This window comes from Rhineura floridana, chromosome 3 (assembly GCF_030035675.1).
Source record: "Rhineura floridana isolate rRhiFlo1 chromosome 3, rRhiFlo1.hap2, whole genome shotgun sequence".
In the NCBI taxonomy this organism is placed as follows: Eukaryota; Metazoa; Chordata; class Lepidosauria; order Squamata; family Rhineuridae; genus Rhineura; species Rhineura floridana.
This window is the reverse complement of record NC_084482.1, coordinates 4,132,947-4,151,441: the sequence shown is the minus strand read 5'-3', so window position 1 is coordinate 4,151,441 and position 18,495 is coordinate 4,132,947. Positions and strand designations below refer to the sequence as shown.

Sequence of the window (18,495 nt, the reverse complement as noted above, 5' to 3'; positions counted from 1 at the left end):
CTGCCTTTCCACACACAAAGACATTGGCAAGCGGAGGGCTTGTAAATCATTCTCACAATAGCATGACAACCAATGCCTATTTCTTGATATAATAGGAAAATGTTCTTAATTGGCCTAGGGCAGCAGCTCTCAGGTTGGTCTTTAAGGTGTGATAACAGATGGGGCCACAGAACAATTACGGTGGCTCCAGCCAAAGCATGTCAATGGAATCGTAACCCTTGCTACAATATCAAATGATCCTGGGTGGCTATATTTGAGAAAACATGCCCTATCTTTTTTCAGTTGAGTTCGACATCTTCGCAGGGCTGGCTCAAGACATTTTGCTGTCTGAGACAAAGGATGCCCCCCATGAATCTTACTTCAACAGCCTCTGCACCTGAGAACAGCAGAGACACCACCGCTCTACATGCTCCAGCATCAGCTGGTTAAGGCATCTACCTCACTCTGCCCAATGGTAGAGCTAGCCCTGCTTTTTCAGTGAAGGAGGAAGTCCTTTTCAGTGCTGGGAATGTATGGATCCTCACTGTCGCCACCTTGGACCGTAATGGAATTTCCCAACAGGAAATAAATGAGACACATATAGGCCATGATGAAAAATAGGCCAGTGCTTTTCTGAAAGATCCCAGTATCACACTGACCCCTTGCAATGCCATCAAGTTTGAAGTCAGTTGACTTTCCTTCTTGTGTTAGCTTCACATTCTGCTAATTTACTCTTGCCTTGTAGCAAGGGTGAATAACCCCCATCTCAGGGGCCCGATCTGGCCACCCAAGCAAATTTTTCTGGCCTCTCCTAGACCTCACCGATTTTGGTGAAGATGACAAAGAAAATAATAATTAAATAATACTGAGCTGGGTAGAGAGGTCTGATCTTTTTCTGCCCAGTGCCCTGATGGAGATGCAAGCTGCTGCCTCCCCAGTCGTCAGTCTATAATTATTTTATTTATTGCATCGCTGTGCCACCTTTCTGCCAAGGTGGTTTACAGTTTTCAAATATTAAAACAAATAAATGGTCTAAAATGTAGGGCAAAAGAGTCCCTTCAGGCTGACTCTACTGGAGCCACTGGTAGCTGCTGTCTGGCATGGGCTTTCCTTGCTGCTGTCTTCCTTCAGGGTGCACACCTCTTATCTGATGTGGGGAGGAGCACCCCCTTCTCCAGTGATTTCCATAGTTCAGTTGAAAGGGAAGCTCTGTGTGTGCTCAGTGTAGAAGTGTGTGGTATATGCACACAAGTGTAAGAAGCTTCAAGGTGTGGTCATGCCCACCACTTGGATGTGGTCCCCAGAGGGTTAGCAAAGGTTGAATGTGGCCCTTAGGCAATGGTTAGGCACCCCTGCTTTATAGTGATTCTGTGAATCAAACATGACTAGAAGTTATATTTTTCATTCACCATTTTTTCTCTTAGCACCTATGATAACATAACAATGCTTAGACAAAAGCCACATTCACATTTATTCCACTTTAAGCAGGCATGGCTTCACCCAAAGGATCCTGGGAAAGGTAGTTTGTAAAAGGTGCTGAGTTATTGGGTGACTCCTTCTCACAGAGCTCCAACTGTCAGAGTGGTTTAACAATCAATCCCTCTTCCTAGAAAACTCTGAAGTTGTAGCTCTATGAGGGGAATAGGGGTCTCCTAAGAACTCTCAGCACCTTTCACAAACTACACTTCCCAGGATTCTTTGGGGGAAGCCATGACTACTTAAAGTGGAATAAGAATGGAGTAAGTGTCTGGTATGAATGTGGTCAAAGATTCTTGATGAATCAAAATGGCAACTGCTGGGAGGAATATGATGCAGCCATGGATAAGTTAGTCCCTCCCTCCAAAATTGCATAATCTACCACCACCCATTTTGCCACCAGCAAAGAAGGTGGCAAAATAATGGTAATTCACTTTAACTCTAGCATTGTCCTGCAAGGAAGCTGGCCTGATACTATTGATCTTTTCATCAAATACTTCAGTAGGCTACTGAGAAATCTCAGGAATCCCTGGAACACAGTTTTGAAAATTGCTGCCTCAGACCAATGATACAGCCCAATCAGAATACCTAGAATGGAAGAACAATTGTCATTTTTTGAAAATTTGCAACGTTTTAAATCTATCCTATTTTCCCTAAGGATCAAGCACCAGCTGTTATTTTCTAAGGCTGATCTGCGTTGGTAAATAAACACAGAAGAGCTATTGAACAAACAGAATGCTAGTTGTGTGTGTGAGTGAGGGTGAGAGAGAGAGCAGGCCTGCATGTTACACTTCCGAGGGCTGTGAACACTGAGGCATCCAGTAGTGAGAGGGAAAGATGCTTTCTCACCACCACCAGCACCATTGTTCCTGTGTGCAAGGCTGTAGTTCTGTCTGAAGAACAGAGCAGCAATCATTCATACATGAGTGAAATTAAAGGGGCATTCTCAGGTACTCCACCAGAATAGTGACCAACATACTGCGGTAGTCCTTGCACTTAAAGACAGGATACACTAGTTGAATACTGCTCATTGATATTTCTAAACCAACTAAGTATTAGAAGTTCCCATGGGCCACGGGTGGATAATAATTCTAAAATAATATAACTACCCTACTCTCCTGAATGCTATCCCAATGGTTAAAGCATAGATGGGGAACCTTAAGCCCTCCATATTATGTTGGACTCCAACTCCCATTATCCCCAGTCAGCATAGCCAATGGTCAGGGATGAGGGGAATTGTAGGGCAACAAGTCTTAATAACGCTTGTGGAGCTTAGATTTCAGCAACACTCCAGAGGCAGGGAATTATGCAGCTGTAGTCCCAGCATATGGTATGAAGGCACCATTCAGCAATGTTGCTGATACTATACAGGCCTGTTCAGCGCCTGCATGGGAACCACATGCATGCTGGCTACAGCTCTGTTGAAGAAAGGTGGGATAAAAATATAATAAAGAAGGATTGGTAATGGACTGGGTATTGTCAAATATTTTAAAGCATTAAATTTACTGGAACAGTAACAAAACAGATTTTTAAAATCTAGGTGGGCTGTATGAAGTGTGGATTAGTTTGTTTTTAAAGCCAGAGGACTTCCCTACCACCTAATTAACTTAGTCATTGTCAATGTACAAAATATGAGCAGAATCTAAAAATGTTGAGGCGAACCTAATTTGGACTGAATGATCCTGACAATGCACTCTTGTTTAAGAACATAAAAAGTGACTTGCTCCATCAGACCACAACCCACCTCCAGCATTTTTGTAAGAATCCCAGCAGCCATGGGCTATCTTCTGCCAACTCATTTAGAAAAGAATCTAGTCCTCCTCAGAGGCTTTGCAAAGCCCCATAGCAGATTACAGGAACCCCTCCTCCTTAAAGCAAATGGCAGGGTTCAACATTGACAGGTGGGTAAATTCCACAGCCAAAAGTGCCTTATGCCACCCACTGTTTATGAATATGCTGGCATCTAGACCTGAGTGCCCCTGAGAATGGGCAAAATTCTTGTCACTCAGAAGAAAAGTTTCTGAAATACCTAGTGACAAAGTGTTCCTGCCTAAGGAGTGCCTTCTCGTTATGAAGGGAATGTCTCCCTCAATTGACCAGAGATTCTGTCCTATGTCCATGCCTGCCTAGGGGTAGCAAGAACCCCACAGATGAAATGCGGCTAGCAACATGGTTCAGTGTGAAATGGCAGCCAGTTATTTAACTGTCCTAAGCTTGCTGCTTCAGCTGGGTAACCAAAACACACACACACATAGTTGTCAAATCCCCCCTCCCAGCTGGCTTTCTTTAGGGGCAGAGCTGTATAGAGGAGCAGAACAAAACTTCCACACCATATGCATGCAATGCCTCAGTGCATTAATGTATGATACAACATATTAATCACAAACCTAATCTGACAAAAAAAATTGCCTTTGCATTCTCTCATTCTAGCTAACTGACCGACAGGGTAAAATTATGGCTTGCTAGCAACACTGAACTCCTGCTGCTTGTTCCATTTGCTTACTTTTTCATGTGCATTTCTGAATCTTGTGTCTCTGATCCTGTTCAGAGATGCCTGTTGTTGCAACACACTGCCATGGTGCAAGGGCAGAAACTCTCTGGAGAGAAAACAACAAAGCACCTTAAAGGCTTAACAAATTTATGATAGTATAAACGTACATGGGTTACAGTCCATTCCACCTGCTTTTAAATGAGATGCGTGACCCTAACTCCAGCCGTTCATATAGCATGAAACCATGATACAATAAAAAGGTAAGCTACCACTTACCCAGAGGTGTTCTTGACTTCATGGAATAGTTCATCTGACCAGTGTCCTAATCTTAGGCAGCTGTCATATGTGCCCTTTCTACTTCCATTGTATGCCCTGACAATATCAGAAAGACTTTTTCAGGAACCATTTTGGCCTCTGCTGCTTGACGTAAACCTCTGGTTTTCAAAAATGAGAGGCAGATATCCCTTGTTATATTATTGGAGCTGCATGATGGTAGCAATAGCACTTGCTTGAACATATCTGTTTATGTTCAGACAGCTGATGCAGTGGGGCAACTAGAGGTGGGAGCTGGGAGTCAGGACTTCCCTGGTTCAAATCTCACCACAGCCATGCATGTATTAGATGGACTTGGCCATGCCCTTCATACTGGCCTTTCTTTACAGAGCTGGATTATTGAGGGAAAACTTGTGAAAGCTTTGAGTGCTATTCACTCATAGGCAAAAAACCTTGCGGTTTAAGAATGTACCTATAGCCCACAGATATTTCTATCAAACTTTAAAAAGCAGGGAAATTGGGCAGCTACAGTGAATGCACCAGGGGAGCAGGAGACCTGACCTCCTCTGAGATGTTGGACTGCCCTACAAATTGGTCAAAATGCAAACACCATTTGGGTTGGTCTTTCACAGTCCAATCCACTTCCTGTATACCTTGGAAAAATTTGGTAACTTGCCTCTGAGCATATGGTGAGTGGTGGCAACACCTGCCATCTCCAAAGATGGAGAATTATATTTTTGTATGTTTGTTGATGTTCTACTTTGCTTCTTTCCTGTGTTACTACAGAGAATCTAAACCAGAAAATTCCCCCCCCCATTCATCCTAGAAATCTGTGTCAAATGTATTTTTATTAATTTCAAAGTGTGAAAGTAATCAGAAAATCCAAATGGCACCCTTCTGTCCAAATAAAAGGATAGTTCTAAATTAAGCAACTGCCACCTTAACAGCTTTTTCATTAGGTTCAGAATTTGCTACATAGCAACAGAAATGAAGACTTTGTATGTTGAGCGTATGGAAAAATGAAACTTTGATAGTCTGTTTCTTTTTAATAGTAAGTCTCATTGAGTTTAATAGAGCTTAATCTGCAATAAACGCACAAGATTGGGCTGCATATTTCACCCCAAGATTTCAACTGAACATCAGAAAAAACTTCCTAACTGTTAGAGCCATATGACAATGGAACCAATTACCTAGAGAGGTAGTGGGCTCTCCGACACTGGAGGAGTTCAAGAGGCAGCTGGACAGCCATCTATTGGGAATGCTTTGTTCTGGATTCCTGCATTGAGCAGGGGGCTGGACTTGATGGCCTTATAGGCCCGTTCCAACTCTACTATTCTATTATCTAAATTATACTGTGAGAGTAGACCCATTGAAACCTATGGATTTAATTTTGTCATAACAAGTTTATTTTCATAGGCCAACTCATATTATGACTTATGTCAGATATCACTCAATAGGTTTAAGTATGTCTTTGCTTAACTCCGTTGAATCTAGTTGCAAGGCTACTTATTTATCAGGGCATAAGCTATTGCACTCTGCGCTGACTCCTATTAAACTAAGTAGACCTGCTTACAATCCTACAAACAGCCTCTTTAATCTACAAAGTATTCAAATAAAATATGTAAACATGCTCCATATATTTCATGTTTTAACACTCTGTTGCTTTTAAGGAGGGAAAAGGACTTTATGAGCATCATGTTACAGCACACCTTTGCAGGATTACCCAACCCCTTGATGTGTGGAGCTAGCAGTCCTGTGCTCTGCTGCAGAAAACAAGAGTGAAGATCCTGGAACGTGTCGATTCCAAGCAAGATTGCTGAAGATTTATCCAATAAAAAAAACTTCCTTGATTGCGCAGTCCTATATTTTGCGTATTTACTCGGAAATAACTACTACTGCGTACAATGGAACTTACTCCCAAGTAAGTACATCCTTACGTTTACATCCGCAAACCCCACCACGAGGAAGAGCTTGAAATAATCGAGTTGTCCCTACTTATATATCGCTGTAACGCAGCCTTTAGCGGGGCTATGACACCACGAATCCTTCCTTCGAAGGCTGTGGTCCCACCAATCTCCAGCATTTGAAGAACATACAAAATAGACAGCCTCTTCATTAATGTCCCATAAGCTATTGCTCTTAGCTCCCGCCTAGGCCACTAGAGGGAACCAGAGCAATATACTCCAATAAAGAGTGCCTAAATCTATTGCTATGGAAACGCCCGCCATGGCCTCATTCAAGGTAGCTGTAGCTCGCCGAGCCACATGACACATACGTAACGTCTCATTAAGAGGCCTTTGCGAGGAAGCAAATCTCACGCAACTCGTTTGCGCACGCGCAAAGCGACGAGAGAGGCGTTCCAAAAGGACCCTTTCCATCCCAAGTACTATTTAAAGGGGAAGTGACCCCTTTTCATTTCTAGTTTCCCCGTTCTTCCTTCCCTCCCCCTTGTCCAACCTCTCCTATGGCCTGGCCTGGGTGGCGAAAGGCGATAGTCGTAAGAAGGACCGGGGGTTATGGCCGGTTCCGGGTCGTCCCGGCTTCTTTGCGAATTGCCAGCCTTGGTCATGTGCAAGTTCTACGAAATCATGGACGCGCTGGGCCGAGCGGAGTGGGAGCGCTTCGGTGAGTGGGAGGAGGTTGACAGCCAGGCGAGGGAGAGAATGGGAAGAGACATCTTGTATGTCGTATTCAAAGCCTCTTCGTGAGGACTAGTTACCCTGTATAATACTTCTTTGTGCGTTTAATCCTTTTCTTTTCCCCGGTAAGGTCCTCAAAATCAAAGTGCCTGTCCTCTCATTGAGTGTCTCTTAGGTAAAATGGAACAATGGTATTGTTTGTGTACCGCTTTGAATAAGGTAACAGTGCCCAAAGAATTATTATTTTAAAAGATGGAAAAAGATTATTCCCTGCCCTCAAAATACTTACGAACTTAACTACCGACGTGACAGGGAAGAGAGGATAGAGCGGAACGGGAGAGATTGGGAAAAGGATTAGAGTAACATATATAGTAAATGGACACAACTGGTATGAAATTAATGTGGCTGGTTTTTTTATGGGTAGGACAGACAAACGAAAAGTCTTGTTCAAACAATACGCATAGGAAGCTGCCTTATTTTGAGTCAGACCAATGGTTCATCAAGCCCAATATTGTCTGTTGACTGGCAGCAGCTCTCCAGGCCTTACTGACAGGAGTCTCTCCCAGACCAAATAGAAGATGCTGGGAACTGAACCTGGAGCCATCTGCTGAGCTAAGGTCCTTCCGCAATATACAAATAATTTATGGAATTTGCTATTGCAAAATATAGCAATGGCTTTAAAACATTATTAGTCATATTAACAGAGAATAGATGTGTTGCCAGTTACAGCAGCTAAATGAAACTTCCATGGTCAGGGGCAGTGTTCCTTTCAATACCGGTTGCTGAAGGAGATGAGCAGGATGGGAGGGTTACTGCTCTATGTCTTGCTTGTGAGTTTTCCAGAGGCAACTGACTGACCACCCGTGGAAATAGGATACTGGACTAGGTCTAACAGGCTCTAATATTTGTGACTGTGACATAGCCAAACAGAAAATGATGTAATATTGTCATCAACATGGTTTTCAAAGGCTGCAATTCTGTTGCCTGCCAACCCTGAAAGATGCAGCTCTAAATGGGCACACGTACCCTTAGTTGCTCTTGTTTTGCATATAGGCCAAGGATCAGCAAAGGGCAAATCGGGCCTCCTGATGCCAAATCCACTCCTCCCAGCCTGAGGCAAAAATGAGGTGTGGAAGGAGCAGTAACTGTGGCCATGGGACTTACCAGCAACCCATTTTGAGGTGGTGATGGTGAGGAGATGGCCAACCTATCATCCTCCAATCCCCTTCTCAAAGTGGTTCTCTAGGAAAACAATTTGCTGATAATTGGCATAGAACCTTTGCCTCTCTCTGCAGCCTGAATTTCTTCATTTACTCCACAGGGCAGAAATTGCTCTGGATCAATACAGGAATCAAGTTGTCAACATGGAATTAAAGTATGTGGGGGTGGGGGTGGGGGTGGAGGGGAGCCCTGAAGGTGAAGGAAGTGTCTTGTGCAAGATGAGAAGTTCGTCCCTACCTCTACCAACCGGGAGTAAAAAAGCAGCTGTTAAAGAAGGTGGTGGCTGGGAAGGTGGGGATGGGGACTGGTTTAGTATGGTAAAGAGTCCCAGGATGGAGATTCCCTTGGCAAGAATGACCATATGCAACCATGAAAGTCTTGACTTGCATCACGTGTACACTGCTAAGTTGTCCCACACCTTAAGCTGCCTTCCCCCCCTTTAAATAAAGAGCAGCTGTGTTATCAGGGTCAGCCCATGATGTTCTGATGGCTGAAGAAGGAGATCCAAGTGAGGCAGACATGCTGTCATTCTTGGTTAATAAAGCATAGCCTTCTGGGGAATTTCCACTGTGATCTTGTACAGCTCCTGTGTTATTTCAGTGGGGCATGCCCAGGAGACTATCCCAGTAAATGGTCTTCCATGGGTCAGATTTGCCTGTACCCTGTTCTTTCTGTCTTTAACAGTATTCCAAATGTGCCGCTTGAGGAAGCTGCCTCAGCTTGCCTCATGGTAAGTCTCCCTTAGCATGTTAGTTGTGAAAAGCAAGACAGTGTTGTGGGTAGCCCCTTTATAGGCTGATTTACTGTGGCCCAAACTTGTGCATGAACCTTATTTTATTTATTTATTTATCTATTTCCCGCCCTTCCTCCCAGCAGGCGCTCTTATGTGAATTAAAAATATCATAATGTATCTGGATTGGCATTATGCTGGAGGATTCATTAATGTTACAGATAAACCTTATGTGAATTGAAAATATAATATGTCTGGATTGGCATAATGCTAGAGGATCCATTAATATTACGAATAATAATCATTGAGGGCTTACCGGCTAGTTTTGCATAAAAGAACCAAATGTGATTTTTCACAGGAAACTCTGCCCAGTTTCATATGCTTAAAAAAATCCCACCACCCAACATGGTTACCTGTAGGACAAGGCATGGCTGCTAGCAAATTTGCAGCCCAGTGGGAATTGGGTTGAAGTGCCAGTTGAATGAACCAGTGCCTCCATTTGGTGGCTGTCTATGTCACCTCTGCTATTTGTAGACTTTCAACTGCACTCCTAACAGCTCGCAGCTGTGCAGACGGAGGAGTTCCATCAACAGCCCCCATGTGGAAGTACTGGTTCATACAACTGGTGCTTCCACTCAGTTCCTGCCAGGCTAGAAACTTGCCATCATCTCTGTGCTCTTCCCAAGGTGATCACATGTTTTTGTTTTTAAATATGCAAGCCAGGGCTCTGTCTGCCTTCAGAGTGAATGGAGGTGAGGCGTTTAGCTAGATGCTGCCATGGTGCTTGACTCAGAAGCCGCCACTGTTTTTTGTTTAAAGGCTTTAGACAACATAGCTTTCAACTTCTTGTAACTCAGTTAAGCTGTGCTATGACAATCCAACCCATGTACAGTAAAAGTATGATGATCCCCCCCCCCATTTCTTCTTTTATGATTTTCCAGTAAATCTTGTTTCTAACTCAGCCCTACCTGGAATAGTTAATATTGAAACCAGGTTACAATTGTCTGAATGCTTTTGACCTTCAGTGTGGCTGAAATAAATTGACCCAATCACATGTGATACGTAGAAGCGTTGGAACCTGCCTTACACTGAGTCAGACCATTGGTCCATTTAGTTCAGTATTGTCTATGCTGACTGGTAGTGGCTCTCCAGGATTTCAGGCAGGAGACACTCCCTGTCCTCCCTGGATATGCCGGGGATTGAAGTTGGACCTTCTATATGCAACGCAGATGCTCTGCCACTAAGCTATGGACCCCCCCCCAATAAATGTGGCACAGCTTCCAGTTTCAAGCTCAGCTTTTCCTAGGAATAAGAATATTTATTTTATTTATTTATTTATTTTATTATTTCAATTTATATACCGCCCTTAGCAGAATAGCTCTCAGAGCGGTGAACAAACAAGATAAAATACAATATATCATAGTAAAAAATCACAAAAACATGTACAAACAAACAACAGAAAGCACAACAAAAACGAAATACAACACAAATTAAGAAGGATACATGTTAAAAGTAGAAAGATTAAGAAAATTAAAAGATTAAAATGCCTGGGAGCATAAAAAGGTCTTTACCTGGCGCCGGAAAGATAGAAGTGTAGGCGCCAGGCGTACCTCTTCGGGGAGGCTGTTCCACAACTCAGGGGCCACCACAGAAAAGGCCCTAGATCTAGTAACCACCCTCCGGGCTTCCCGATGAGCTGGTACCCGGAGGAGGGCCTTAGATTCTGAACGAAGTGAACGGGTAGGTTCATAGCGAGAGAGGCGTTCCACAAGGTATTGAGGTCCCACGCCGTGTAAGGCTTTATAGGTCAAAACCAGCACCTTGAATCTCGCCCGGAAGCAAATAGGGAGCCAGTGCAGACGCGCCAGAATAGGTGTTATATGCGAAGACCGACTGGTCCTCGTCAATAGTCTGGCAGCCGCGTTCTGCACCAGCTGAAGCTTCCGAACTGTCTTCAAGGGCAGCCCTACGTAGAGCGCATTACAGTAATCCAATCTTGAAGTTACCAGAGCATGAACAACGGAGGCGAGGTCGTCCCTGTCCAGATAGGGGCGTAGTTGGGCTACCAGACGAAGATGGTAAAATGCATTCTGTGCCACCGAGGCCACTTGGGCCTCAAGAGACAAGGAAGAATCGAAAAGAACCCCCAAACTACGTACCTGTTCTTTCAGGGGGAGTGTAGTTGAGATATCATTCTGCCAAAATAGCCGTATCCAGCACATCTTGGCTGTACAGCCTAAAACCCAAATAAGGGAGGGCAAGTGGCCCAATCCAAGACTGGGTAAATTGAGAAGTGTTTTGTTAAATCTCTGTGAGCAGGTAAGGGTTGATTCTCCTGTTTGGCAGTTATTTGAACATTTGTTTAATTCTTCATTAAACAAGGCCTGAAGACCAGCAACACTGACTCATATCCACTTAAGTCAAAAGTAGGCAAAGGACTAAAGGTAAAGGGGTCCCCGCACTTGTAGTGCGTGTCGTTTCCGACTCTTAGGGTGACGTCTTGCGACGTTTACTAGGCAGACCGTATATATGGGGTGGGATTGCCAGTTCCTTCCCCGGCCTTTCTTTACCCCCTAGCTTATGCCGGGTACTCATTTTACTGACCACAGATGGATGGAAGGCTGAGTGGACCTCGACCCCTTTTACCGGAGATTCGACTTCCTCCTTCCGTTGGAATCGAACTCCGGCCGTGAGCAGAGCTTTGGCTGCGTTACTGCCACTTACCACTCTGCGCCATGGAGGATCCTTGGCAAAGGACTACTTAATCCTTTTTTCCCTTCTATGAATAGCAACAGATGTTTTTGGCAGAACCTCTTAGTCACCTCAGTAGCTCATTCCCAATTGCATGTATCTCTTGACTTCAGAAGAAATGTTATTAGCTAAGGTAGAATCATAGAATAGTAGAGTTTGAAGGAGCCTATAAAGCCATCAAGTCCAACCCCTTGTTCATACCCAACAGAAGAAGCGGAATGTTGGAAGATTCAGGACAGACAAAAGGAAGTACTACTTTACTCAGCGCATAGTTAAACTATGGAATTTGCTCCCACAAGATGCAGTAATGGCCACCAGCTTGGACGGCTTTAAAAGAAGATTAGACAAATTCATGGAGGACAGGGCTATCAATGGCTACTAGCCATGATGGCTGTGCTCTGCCACCCTAGTCAGAGGCACTATGCTTCTGAAAACCAGTTGCCGGAAGCCTCAGGACGGGAGAGTGTTCTTGCACTCGGGTCCTGCTTGGGGGCTTCCCCCAGGCACCTGGTTGGCCACTGTGAGAACAGGATGCTGGACTAGATGGGCCACTGGCCTGATCCAGCAGGCTCTTCTTATGTTCTTAGATGACTGCTCAGCTGCCACTAATGCCTCCAATGTTGGAGAGCCCACCACCTCCCTAGGTAACGGGTTCCATTGTCGTACTGCTTTAACAGTTAGGAAGTTTTTCCTGAAGTTCAGACGAAATCTGGCTTCGTGTAACTTGAGCCCATTATTCCATGTCTTGCCTTCTGGGATGATTGAGAAGAGATCCTGGCCCTCCTCTATGTGACAACCTTTCAAGTACTTGAAGAGTGCTGTCATATCTCCCCTTTTCTCAAGGCTAAACGTGCCCAGTTCTTTCAGTCTCTCCTCATAGGGCTTTGTTTCCAGTCCCCTGATAGTCTTCTTTGACCTCCACTGAACCTGTACCAGTTTGTCTGCATCCTTCATAAAGTGAGGTGTCCAGAACTGGATACTGAGGCCTAGCCAGTGCTGAACAGAAGGAAACGAGTACTTCACATGATTTGGAAACTATACTTCTAATGCAGCCTAAAGTAGCATTTGCCTTTTTTGCAGCCCCAGTGCACTGTACATGCAGGGAGGTACATGTAGGGAAAAGACTGGCAGAGCATAGGCTGCTGTGAGATGCCATAGCTTAGTGGTACAACACATGTTTTACATGCAGAAAGTTTTAAGCTCAATCCCTGGCATAACCAGGCTTTAAAAAAAATGGGTAGCAGGTGGTGAGAGAGACCTCTGCATGAGACCTGTGCAGAGCTGCTAGAAGTCAGAAGAGATTATTCTCTGTGCTGCTCATACCAGCAGGGAGAGAAGAAAAAGCTTTTTGCCTATATGTTGGGATAAGAGAAATGGCTGAAGAGAATCCGGGGTGGAGGGTAGGCTTGAGACCAGGAAATCCATGCTGGAGGCCAGATTTTCAGAGCTTGAGAGAAGGGATTTAGTCATCATTTGCCAATCCTTAGCTTTGATCAAAAGGCAGTATCCTGCCATCACATCTATCTACATGATAAGATTCCAGGCTTGTGGGGTTATTTATAACAGGAAAAAAGGATTAAGAGGATGCAAGATGGAGGCAAATATTGCTATGCCTTGTTGAAATCTGAGTAGAATATAATTACAATATAACACTTGGATTCAAGTGTAGCATAATAATCAAGCTTGTTCACATGCCAAAATCTTGGCCTAGCCTCCTGAGTGCAAATGCCTCAATTGTGACTGGCTTTCTCCCTTGTTCTCTTGCATCCCAGCCTCCAGGATTGTACGAGATCAGGTGGAGCTGCGTCTGTATGAAAAGATGGATGGGCGGACACACAACCTTATGTGGGCCTGGATTAATCGCAATGCCTGTGTTGGCGACTTACTCCTGATCCTCAATGACTTGGAGCTTTACCTGGCGCGTGATGTCATCGCTTCATGTGAGCCCATCGTGAGCCTTGCCTGCCCTCCCCCCTATAACTCAGTATGGATGTTGGTTGGTAGCTCTGGAGGAATTAAGCTATGAGGTCAAGCAACTCTTTCCAGCCTGTTTTCTATGAAAAAACTTTCCAAAAATGGGGTGGAATGCACCCTTCTTCTTTCCTTTCCTCTCATCCACCCCACCTCTGGTGCCTATAGCCTCAGTCCCAGAATCTTGCTGCTTGCAATCTCATGGTCTCCCTTATTTCTCCTTTCCATCATGACACCTGACGATCAGCCCACATTTGGAGATTTTTAAAAATTGTTATCGCCCAAGAATTTGGTGCTTTCAGGTGGGCTGTTAGAACTTTTTTGAGGTTCAAATGCTTGTCTCAAAAGACTGAAATGTATGTCTTGTTTCTGCTGCCGCATTTATTGTATGCATGTGTGTGGTATGACTAGATTGTATCCTGCTTTGAGACCTTTTTGTTCAGAAGTGGATTATAAAAAGTTCCTTTTATACAGAAAAGCGAAGTAAAGTAACTTGTAAAGTGCAACATGAACTAGGCTGAAAGTCAGAAATCTAACTGTTTGAAATGTAGAGTGAAATATGATAAGCCTCATTTAAAAAAAAGAAAAAAAATTGCATCAGCCATCAGTTGGGAATGCTTCTAAGAAATAATAGGTTTCCACTTAGTGGTGAAGGGAGGTACATGATATCTCCTGCAGAACTCTGGGCAGGAGGGCATTTCATAATGTGGGTACTAATCATCTCTGTCACTTGAGGCGCAGGTAGCCACGGTGGTACGGAGTGCCTTCTACCAACTTCAGTTGGTGGCCCAGCTGCGTCCCTATCTGGAAAGGGATAACATGGATAACCTGGCTTCAGTTGTCCATGCTCTGGTAACCTCCAAGTTAGATTACTGCAATGTACTCTACGTGGGGCTGCCTTTGAAGACGGTTTGGAAACTGCAGCTTGTGCAAAATGCAGTGGCCAGATTGGTAACAGGGACCAGATGGTCCGAACATATAAAACCGATTCTGGCCCGCTTGCATTGGCTGCCTGTATGCTTCTGAGCTCAATTCAAGGTGCTGGTTTTAACCTATAAAGCCTTACACGGCTTGGGACCACAATACCTGATGGAACGCTTCTCCCGATACGAACCAATCCGTACACTACGCTCAACATCTAAGGCCCTCCTCCGGGTGCCTACTCCGAGGGAAGCTGGGAGGGTGGCAACAAGGGAGAGGGCCTTCTCAGTGGTGGCCCCCCAAATTATGGAATGATTTTCTTGACGAGGTGCGCCTGGCACCATCACTGTTATCTTTAAATGTTTAAATTGTGTTTTAAATGTTTAAATTGTGTTTTAAATTTGTATATGTGTTTTTAGTGTTTTTAGGTATTGTAAACTGCCCAGAGAGCTTCGGCTATGGGGCGGTATACAAATAAATAAATAAATACTAACACAGCAAAAGCCCTATTGCATGCCCCCATTGATCTCAAGTTCATCACCATAGAGCTTTCTAAGTACTACATTCTGAAAGTCTGTCCTGCAGCATCTCTGTGAGACATCTTCAGGACAAGAGTAGTGGCCTGAGGAAGAGTGACTTGCCAGCAGTCACCAGAGTATTTGTACTTGGACCGGGATTTAGCTTAGGCTTCCAAGCCCATCGTCCTAGCTAGCAGTCAACCTCTAAGTCTTTTAAATGTGGCTTGTTCCTCACATGGATAAGTCTGGGAGGCTTTCTAGTGGTGGCTGGCTTCATAGCTTCACCTTCAGTTGACAGTGCTGAAACTTGGACATCGAGTGCTGGGCAATCTCCCTTCACTTGTCTCCTCTCACCCTCACCACTTCTCTCAGTTGGTAAAGAGTCCAGACAGGAATGGAGTGCCTGTACACCACCAGGAGGTTGGTTGTTTATTACATTTATATCCTGCCATTTCTCCCAAAGGACCCCAGGGTGGTGCCAAAGGACTATAACGCCATCATCCCTGACTGCTGGTCAGGCTGGCTGGGGCTGATGGGAATTGGAGCCCAACAGCTTCTGGAGCAGTCACAGGCTCCTCGCCTCTGGACTAAGGCCTGGTAAAAGCAATTGAGTCATGAGATTCCTTCCATTGCAGCAGCACCAGAGGATTTGATGGTATCGGCAGCCAAATAATGGCAACTCAAATAATAGTAACATTTCTGAGTTCATGACTCCCGGTGATATGTTTCTAAGGAGACACTACAGTAAAGCCTAAATGTTTTCTTGGATACAGCTGGGTAAAAGATTAGCAAAGATGCAAGACCTGTTGCATAAAAATGTGATACAAAATGCAGTGTTATAAAACAAGTCCTGTAAGATTAACGTTGATTATTCTGAAAGTGAACTGCTACAAAGGAATTTCTAACAAGAAATCCTAATGCCTTAAAAAAGAGGAGTGGGGAGACATCCTTTTACCCACTTCCATATTAGGGAGGCAAAAGACTGCATTCAGCCCAGGTCTGTGCCGAGTGGTAAGTGGAGAAGAGAACCTGGGTCTTGGGTGTGTATTGAATATATATATTGGGTGTGTATTGAACATATTGAAGATGCCCAATGCTTCTAGACAATTTTGACTGTGTTGAGAATTTTGAGAAAAATATGCTTGAAGTCTCATGTATGTGAATGAACATGTATGCCAAAGAGGCAGAGCATAGGAAGTTCACAAGGGTAAAACTGGGGCTTTACTGATCTAACCATACCCTGATTTGAGCATTGCTCATCTTATGAACCTGGAGACATTGCTTTCTTCCTTGACTTGTTCTGTCTTGTCTTTTGCTGAAACGTGCATTGGACAATTTCCCAGAGCTTCTGGCACAACAGTTGTAGATTCCTCTGATGCTATGAACTCCTGCAGGCAGCAGCATTTGTAGGCTATGATGCCAAGCTGAAGACAGCTGGGGTGAACAGTTCAGTGAAGAAAAGGAAGTCTGTTAACATTTCTCTGCATAATGTACAGTAGAATCATAGGTGATGATTTGATCCACTGGTATCAGGTGGCAAATTCTAAGCCCTGAAAATACTCAGGGTCCCATGTTCATGTAAACATTGAAAGGTGTTTTATATGAGTCAAAAACCAGTGGTCCATCTAGGCAAGTATTGTCTATTCTAGCCTTTGCCAACCTGGTGCCCTCCAGATGTTTTTGACTACAATTCCCATTAGCCCCAGCTAGCACAGCTGTTGGCAAAGGCTGGTCTACTCTGGCTGCTGGCAGTTCCCCAGCATCTTGGGTCGAGTTCTTTCTCAGCCTTGCTTCCAGACTTGCTTTTAAGTGGAGATGACTAAGCTTGAAATTGTGGCTTTCTGTATGCAAAACAAGTGCATGAGCTGTGGTTTTTCCCCATGGACCCTTTGTCAAGACTAGGCTGCATGTTACTGCATGGATCACTTGTGTGCTGGTATCATTCCTGCCTGCTGCTAGAACACTTTTTCCTTTTCTGCAAGGGCTCCGGAGGCAGACACAACACCCAAGGTTATGAAATCAAAGGAAGGTAATACAGTGACCCCCCCCCCATGTTTTTGAAGGCTGGTTAACTTCTTTTCTCTCTCTCTTTTTCTCTTCTTTTTTCTAGGGCATCCACCACCACAACCTGCAAAGCCCAGTGCATTGTTTTCTCATCTTCCGTCCATGTCTCCAGAGCCCCCACCTACCTGGCCTGAGCCCCTACATGCCCTGCCTGCCCCAGATCCTGGTAGCAATAGCAGCAGCAGGGTCAGGGAAACGTTTTGGCAACCTCACAGACAAACATCCCCGCTTGTGCCAGGTAAAATTGGATGCCATGGCTAGTGGAAGTATGTATGTCTTGGTGGTAAAAATGTATAACCTGCTTTTCTCCTTTAGTGGAAATGCTTAATGACCCATGGTCTGCAATGCTCAATGCTTTCCACCCTCTAAAACAGGGGCAGCTGACATGGTGTCCTCCAGAAGTTGTTGTACTACAACTCCCATCATTCCTGACTTTTCACTGTGTTGACTCTAACTCCCATCTTGGGGGTACCACATTAGTTACCCTTGATTTAAAGCCTCTCCTTTCACAAAATATCTCCTTCTGCGGCTTCTGAGCAGTGGAAACGGCTGGGGCATATTCTTGGCCTATTGGGAATCTTTTGTGCATTAATAGACTCCTTGGTGGGACTGTGTGTATTCTGGAGTTTTTTTGTTATTTATTTATATTTTATAATTACATTTACAGCCCAGCTTTCCTCCAAGGAACTGAAGGTGGCATACATGGTTCTCCTCACTCTCCATTTAATCCTCACAACAACCTTGTGAGATAGGTTAGGCTGAGAGACTGTGCCTGGTGGTCCAAGGCCACTCAGCAAGCTTCATGGCTGAATGGGGTTTTGGACCTGGATTTGAACCGTTATGCCTTACAATGGCTTCCTGAGAGTTTCTGCTTTACTTGAACCAATGCATGTTTCTAGCCTTTAAAGCAATTATGGTGGTCCTGCAAGTGTGTGTGGTGGAATGCCTTGTGAGGAGGGGTGGTAGAACAGGGTGAGTAGGAGTCCTGTTTTGAGCAGGTGGAGTGTGTATCTCTTGGCCCCTTCCTTAGCTATCAGAAGTAAGAGGCAAATAATTTTCAAAGATGCTTAATTTGCATAATTTTTATAAGTTGCAGAATTTGGCTTTTTTGGTGTTCATGTTTTTTAGCACAGAGCATATACAACCCTACCCCTGAAGCTAGGCTACAGAACAGCATAGTTCAACTCCCTATCCTAAGTCAGGATCTCCAGGGACAAAAAGAGGCTCATGAATCTAAGCGATGAATCTTTATCTGGGCTGCACCACTTCAGACAGCAAGTGGGGAACTTACATGATTGCATGCTGTTCTTCCATACAAAATAACGCCCCATGCATCAGGGATGGGGAAGGTAGTACCCTGCAGATGTTGTTGGAACTACAACTTTCATCATCCCTGCTGGCTGGGGCTGATGGCAGTTGGGAGTCCAGCAGCATCAAGTGGCAGGGACATAAGTTCCCCAC

General features: G+C 44.5%; 1 protein-coding gene across 6 annotated transcripts in view; it reads left to right on the top strand.

Moving 5' to 3' along the window:
• Window positions 1-6,583: 6,583 nt before the first annotated feature.
• Window positions 6,584-18,495, top strand: part of IRAK1 (interleukin 1 receptor associated kinase 1) — a 37,390-nt gene continuing 25,478 nt past the window's right edge. For 2 of the 6 annotated variants that reach the window (XM_061613947.1, XM_061613946.1), the window contains exons 1-3: window positions 6,584-6,844; window positions 13,333-13,500; window positions 17,081-17,272. In XM_061613947.1, coding sequence (XP_061469931.1) covers window positions 6,736-6,844; window positions 13,333-13,500; window positions 17,081-17,272 — 469 coding nt within the window. In that variant the 5' untranslated portion in view covers window positions 6,584-6,735. The other 4 variants (XM_061613948.1, XM_061613949.1, XM_061613950.1 and 1 more) reach the window with 4 other exon arrangements.